General features: G+C 33.2%; 1 protein-coding gene across 1 annotated transcript; it reads left to right on the top strand.

Moving 5' to 3' along the window:
* Positions 1 to 1,918: 1,918 nt before the first annotated feature.
* LOC107464710 (uncharacterized) lies at positions 1,919 to 2,350 on the top strand. The gene has a single exon (XM_016083668.1). The coding sequence runs from the start codon at positions 1,919 to 1,921 to the stop codon at positions 2,348 to 2,350; it is 432 nt and encodes a 143-aa protein (XP_015939154.1).
* Positions 2,351 to 7,891: the final 5,541 nt, after the last annotated feature.

Genomic DNA, 7,891 nt, shown 5'->3' with positions numbered 1-7,891 from the left:
TTCGTCACTTGAATAATCTAGGATGTGTTCTTCATTTTCTATATTTTCAAAATTTACTAATTCTTCTTCTATTTGAAATCCTTGTTCCATAATATTATTTTCTTGAGCCATTTTTAATTGTTTAAAAAGCATTGTAACTTCTTCTAATTTTTCTTCAATATTCATAATTTTAGTGGTGGTTTTACTTTTAGATCTGTTATGTTGATTATATTTTGAAGTTTTTCTTCTTTGGGATTCTCTTTTTCTTTATTTCTTTGAAATTTTATGGATACTAATATTTCTTCAAGCATATCTACTATAGAATTTAATTGTGGGTTAAAAGTATGATAAAGATGTGGGGAATCATTTCCATGGTAACATTTCTTAGAAATTCCGTGTGAAAAATAAGTTTTTTCAAGTTTTTGAAGTCCTTCAATAAAACTTATAGTAAAATAAAGATTTTGAGAAAAATCATTTTGTATTGATTTTAAGAATTCGGTGTCATTACAGTTAACATTAGTTAAAATCATTAATTTTTGATCTATTAATTTTGATAACTTGATTATTTCTTCTCTTAAATCCTCTAATTTACTTTTTTCCATTAGGTGACGCTTTTCTTTGTGAAGAATTACGGTTTAAAATGTGGCTTTAAAAAGTGTGGTATAGATAAATCTTTAAATCTGTACCAACTTTGCTCTTTATACTAAAATTTCCCTAATTTAATTAAGGAGTAATAGATTTAAAATTTTTTTGAAATTTTAATAGAGTTAACAATTGGCTCAAAAAAGTGTATATCATATCCATCAATATTCAGTGTATGAAACATGATTTACAAAAAATAATTTTTACATAATTAATTTCCGTGTATCAATTCAGTGTCTGAAACATGATTTAAAACAAATGATAAAAATAATAATATTCGTATTCTGGACCTAAAATAATAAAAGTTAAGTCTAACAAGAATAAGAGACTAAGAATTTAAAGAGAAGGCTTTAAATTTATATCCAACTTCTTTAAAAAGGCTAAGCACCACGAAAGAAGTCAACTCCACTTGTCCAAATAAGTAACGGTTTCTACAGATCTTTTCCACTATTTCTATCTTTTTTAAAAAATAGACTCCAACAAATTCTCAAGATAAAGGGAACGATTATTCATCTATAAAGATGGATCTAATCCAACAAACGTAGTCTCCAACTCTACTATAAATACACTGACACCCCTTAGGTATAATTTACGTTATAATTTACAAAAACCTGCCTAAAACTCTTACTAACTTAAGTATCGGAGTCTCTTGCAGGTACTACCACCCACCTCCTCACGAGAAACTCGGACGGCGGCACCTCGGCTAAAGAACAAGTCGGACGCCTCTTTAGCAGGAGTCTGAACCTCACGTTCAAGCACAAAATCCACATTTCAGGTAACCCTTAAAATATTGGCGCAGTTGCCGGAGACCTAAAAATTGACCCTTCCCGATGGCGAATGATCATTACGAAGACAGCCACACAGCGTCTAAATCTGAACCAAAGCTTCATCGTGATGATCTCATGCTTGCAATACCTCCTCCACGGGAAAGAACTCACATTTCTCATGGAGAAGGAACTTCTAGAACCCCCGATTAAGATGGATCCAGTCGGAAGTCCATCCACCGGAAGACGAAGAAGCTCCCCAGCCAGCAGAGATACTAGGTTTAGTCCATGGCCATTGTGGATGGCTAGAACAGTTTGTAGAAGAGGCTGAGCGACAATGGAAAGCTGAACGAAAATTTTGAAGAGAGGTACAATGGCGAAAGGAGCTAGAAGAAAATCTCTTAAAATTGGAAGCCGACCTCCAAAGAATGAGTAACCGTACAGATCGGGAAGAAAGCCCTCTGAGAGGCGAGGATTTGTTTGTAGAAAAGATCATGCGGGCTTAAGTTTCAAGGAATTTCAAAACTCTCGATATGGATTTCTACGACGAAACGACCGATCCGAGACACCATTTCAGCAACTTCAAAAGTCGGATGTACCTAGCCGACACTTCTGATGCTACCCGATGTAAAGCATTCCCGATGATCTTGACCAAATTGGCAATGAAGTGGTTCGATAACTTACCACTTAGGTCGGTGACTTGCTTTGACGACCTGGCAAGAAAGTTTCTTACCAGATTTTCAATTCAAAAGGACAAGGTAAAGCATGCCCTGAGCTTGCAGGGAATCAAGCAAGTGGTTAGGGAGACACTTCGAAATTACATGGAGAGATTCAATAAGGCATGTTTGGAAATACAAAACCTACCCACTGAGACAGTGATAATGGGATTAGTTAACGGCCTTAAAGAAGGGTCGTTTTCTCAATCTGTATCCAAGCGACACCCATCTTCCTTGTATGAAGCATAAGAACGGGAAGAAAAGTATATAAATATGGAGGAAAACTCATGGCTGAGAGAATCGCTTTCGAGACCCAGAGAAATCCCAAAAATATCATAGCTACACTCCCCTCCGAGTCTCTCTTGTGGATTTTTATAGAGAGATATGTCACACCGAGAAGCTTTCACCTTCCCATCCGATTAAACACAAAAAGGCAGGAAGCCGGACTGAGTATTGTGACTACCACAAACTCTATGAGCATTCTACCAACGATTGTTATAATTTAAAGAATGTCATAGAAGAGAAGACCGACTAGACAGGTATTTGGTGGATAAAGCAGACGACCCGAGGAAGAGAAAGAGAAGTGAAGAAAGAGGACAACAAGAACGTCCACCTTAGACTCTCGAGCAATATATACACATGATTAACGGAGGGTTTACTGGAGGGAGAGTACCCAAGTTATGACGGAAAATGCATCTTAAAGATGTATACCAAGTTGGGAAAGATAGTAAATTTTTTGACCTACCCACCATTTCCTTCACTAAAGAAGATTCTCAAGGGATAACACCTGGTCATGATGATCCCGTGGTGATAACTATGATCCTCGCCAATGCAAACCTCCATTGAAACCTAATAGATCAAGGCAGCTCGGCGGACATCTTATTCAAGCCAGCTTTTGGCAAATTTGGTCTAGAAAAAAAGGATCTAAAGGCACCCGGATAACCTCTTTGCATTAGGGGGATATGCCGATCTGACCTCTTGAATACATCTCACTATACACCACTTTTGAAAAGGGTATAAAGTCAAAGACACTGATTATTGATTACATCGTGGTTGACGTTATTTCGGCATACAATGCCTTAATAGGTCGGACAACCTTGAATCGACTGGCAGCTGTTGTCTCTACCCCCATCTATGTATGAAGTTTTCTACTACTGAGGGAATTACTACAATGAAAGGAGACCAGAAACTAACACATAAATGTTACAATGAAAGCCTTAACTTAAAAGGCAGTCCTGGGAGAAAGGAGGTCAACACTATCAAGCTTGGTGGTCGAACTCGGAAAGAATTACGCCCTCAACCTAAAGACAAAGTAGAAGAAGTACAAATTGGGAATCATCCTACAAAAAATAACAAAGGGACTAACTTGGAAGAATGTATAAAAAAGCAACTCATTGACCTTTTAAGGAGAAATTCTGACCTCTTTGCTAGAAAGCCTCTGACATGTCTGGCATAGATCACGTCCTGATATCTCACAAACTAGCCGTCTACCCGGGTTCTAGGCCGATTCAACAAAAGCGCCGAAAGCTCGAGCCTAAAAGAATATAGATTGCGGAGGAACAAGTTCAGGCCCTATTAGAAGCAGGGTTCATAAGAGAGGTAAAATATCCATTGTAACTGGCTAACATAGTTTTGGAAAAGAAACAAAACAAAAAATGGAGGATGTGCATTGATTACACCAACCTCAATAAGGCTTGTCTCAAAGATCCATACCCTCTATCCAGCATTGATGCCCTGGTTGACTTAGTCTCTGACTATCGATATCTATCCTTCATGGACACCTACTCAAAATATAACCAAATCTCGATGCATAAGCCGGATCAAGAAAAGACCTCATTCATAACTCCAAAAGCCAACTATTGTTACGTGGTAATGCCTTTTGGGTTAAAGAATGCCGGAGACACCTACCAAAAATTGATGAATAAGGTGTTTTTCTCCCATTTAGAAAAACTCATTGAAGTATATGTGGACGACATGCTTGTCAAAACTAAGGATGATTCCGCGCTTTTGTCCGATCTCTTTGATGTATTTTCTACAATAAAAAAGTATGAGATAAGGTTAAACCCCTCAAAATGCACTTTCGCAGTAGAAACGGAAAAATTCTTAGGCTTTATGCTAACTCGGAGAGACATAGAAGCTAACCCAGACAAATGTAGGCTATACTTGACTTGAAAAGTCCGACGTGTCTTAAAGAAGTCTAACAACTAAATGAAAAATTAGCAGCTCTCTCCAGATTCTTAGTTGAGTCAACACTGAAATCACTGCCCATGTACTCAATTCTCAAAAAGGGAAAGCAATTTGAGTAAAAACTCTAGAATGTGAGCAAGCTTTTCAAGAATTTAAAGCCTTTTTGGGACAACTCCATACTTACTCGACCTATAGCAGGAGAAGAGCTCGGTCTCTACCTGGCAGTGGCAAGTCAGGCCGTAGCTTCAGCCTTGATCCGAGAAGATGAAAAGGGGTAGCAACCTATCTACTTTGTTAGCGAAGCTTTACAAGGAGCGAAATTGAATTAGCAAAAAATAGAAAAATTTGCATATGCCCTTGTCTTTACCTCTCGAAGACTCTGACCTTATTTTCAAACTCACACTATCAAAGTACGTATTGACCAACCAATGAAACACATTCTACAAAAATTAGACTTAGTAGGACAAATGCTACAATGGTTGTGGAGCTGTCCGAATTCGACCTAAAATATGAAGCCAGGACAGCAATCGAGTCGCAATATCTTACCGATTTCATCGCTGAATATACTAGAAGTCAAGAAAGCCCAACAACATAGAGCCTATATGTAGATGAGTCTTCTAACAAAATCGGCAGTGGGGCAGAGTTATCTTAAAAAGCGAATAAGAAATTCGGATAAAACTTTCGTTAAGGTTCGAATTTCCTACTTCTAATAACCAGGCAAAATATGAAGCCTTATTTGCTGGTTTGAAACTGGTCAAAGAAGTGAGGACAGAAAAATTAATAATGTTTAGCAACTCTCAAATAATAACTTCAAAGATTTTCATACAATGCCTTTTGTTTATATCGAGAAGTCAAGTGCAAAAAGTGATACCCACCATCATGGGATACAACACTCCATATACACATGTTACAGAATAACAATAAAAAATATTCATATTTAATTTTTTTTGCCAAAAAATAAACTCTTAAATTAAATATTATATCAGATAAATATTGAAAATATACAGATTAGATTCGATCCATAAACAACTCTATCTTTATATACATATAATTATTGATGTATACTTCTTGCGTTTGAGGGAATCAATGGCTGCCAAATGGATGATATGATGCGCGACAGTTTCGGCATAATTTTCCATCTAAATTTAGGGTACTTTTCTTCTACATATGGTATTCAAATACTTTAATAATTTGAATGGCTGTAAGACTAGTTTGTTTAAGGGTGGACATAGACATGTCATGGCTATATATATCTACTCTGCAAAGTGCAAACCACAGCCTATTGATGTGTCCTCCCTTTGAATCTCCACAAGCTTTCTAAACACTTTGACTTCTTCTACTATTCTAGATTCTAGATTGCCCTCTTCTACTTTCTTGCATTTTATCTCAAATCTAAGCAAAGTGTTTCCTCAAATTTGAATGCTCATTGAATGTGGATTTTTTATTCATATTAAAATATAAATTATATTTTAAATATTTTTAATTATATAAAATATTTAAAATAATTTTCTGCGTTAATAAATGATAATATATTATTTATAGTTTCATTTTAAAAATATAGATTAAGAATAAAATTAGACGACATGTAATGATATTTAAATATATATAAGAGTGTCTGAAAAAATATTTTATATTTTTTTATTAAGATACGGTTAGACACGAAAGATACGTATATCAGATGAATATTAGATGATCAATATGTCCGATACGTAAATATAACAACTTAAAAAAAATGTTTGTGCCTTATAAATTATAGATAAATTAAATTGATATTATATTTATAAAAAATAAATATCATTTCATAAAATATCTAATTATTAAATTTAGAGTTTGACTTCGTTAAAATATGTTTAAAATTTTTAAATGATAATTTTTATCATTTTTTCATTCCAATCTTTTAGTTTCTTTAAAAATAAAAAAACTATAATCAATCAAGCATATAAGAAGGGAGTTTGCCAAACCAAAATCTGCAACTATCATATTTTTCTTCTATCAAAAATAAATTATATAATTTAATATCCATAGATATCCAAATATTTTGTCCATAAAAAAGTTTAAAAAACAAAATAAAATCAAAATAAAAGATTCTCAATATCTTTTGAATTTTTGAAATTCAAAAAGAAATTTATGCTCAAAATATAATACGAATAATTTTGAGCTCATATGACTACTTTTGAAAAGGGTACCAAAAGATGAAAAATTGAGTAATTTAAAAATTTTGTATAATTTTTTAATTTAGTCAATAAAAGTTTAGTATTTAAATAATTTTATCAATCAAAATTTAATTTTTTTATGTAACGTTAGTTTTATTTTTTTTTTATAAATAATTTTATAACTATTCTAAATATTCATAGACAAAAACAATAGTTTATTTTTCAAAACTCATATCATAATTCATGATATGGTGTAATCCATAGATATATAGGGAGATCCCCATTGCTCCAAATGGCCACCTGGGGTTCCTGTAAGAGGAAGCAGCTCAACTTTATCCATTCTCAGCAAATATGTAGCCTCAATTTCCAAAGCTTTTGGCATCTATTGCATTCACACATTCACACCACTTCTTCCGTCAGTGTTCTCAAACTCAAGAAAAACCCTTTTGCACTTTCCTCCTCGTCTTTTATCTTTGGTTATTCGTTCTTATAGCCTTTGGTGAATCAAAATATTTCTATAAGTAGCAAATATTAATCAAAATTAATTTTTTTAGGGTTAAGTTAGATTTTAATCTCTAAGATATAGGTTAAAAAAATTTTTCGTCTTTAACTTTTTTTGTATACAAAATTGTCTAAAGTTTAAAACCAAATTTTAAAATCGTCAACTTTATCTAAATTTTAAAATTTTGGACTAAATTATCTATATAAAAAAATTATAATATAAAAAAAGAAAATAAGAAAAGAAGAGTATTTCTGCTCCTACGAAGGGAGAACGAAAGAAGAAGAAGTTGTCTACAATTCATTTTTGTCTCCACTTTCATCGCAAAAAATTTAAAACCAAGTTAAACCTTAAAAATGATTTTAAAATCAAGTTAAACCTTAGATACTATTTTGTATGAAAAAAATTAAAAACAAAAAAAAAATTCGACCTATACCTTAAAAATTAAAATCACACTTAACTTTTTTTTTTATATGTATATATTAGTTACATTAGTTCCTTAAGCTATTTTTTAAAGTTACATTTGAACGGAAAGTGACTAAATTTTTTTTTCCTCCTTTGAATTGAGAGAAGACAAACTCATGATAGTAAAGTATAAAGCAAAAAATATTAAAATAAAACGATGGGACCAGGATATTTTCCCACAATAGGACGAAAGTCGCTTTTTCTTTTCTTTTACTTTTTTTCTCCCAATTTTATATGCATTCACTACAGCCCTTTTTTTTTTCCCCTTAGCGTCATTTATTTCACAACCTTTGGTGTGTCTCAACAATTCCAACATACCACCTTTCTGTTCCTGCATCGGTGTCAAAATTACCGGATTTAAAGAAAAGTGTTTTTAACAAATGAAATTTGTCCAACACCTTTTTCCTTCTATGGGAATAGATATTGTCGTTTTCATATTGTCTTGGTAGATTTCATTTTATTGTGTTGGATGTGTTTCCGTTGATC

Source organism: Arachis duranensis, chromosome 9 (genome assembly GCF_000817695.3).
Source record: "Arachis duranensis cultivar V14167 chromosome 9, aradu.V14167.gnm2.J7QH, whole genome shotgun sequence".
Classification (NCBI taxonomy): domain Eukaryota; kingdom Viridiplantae; phylum Streptophyta; class Magnoliopsida; order Fabales; family Fabaceae; genus Arachis; species Arachis duranensis.
This window is presented reverse-complemented; position numbering and strand designations above follow the sequence as displayed.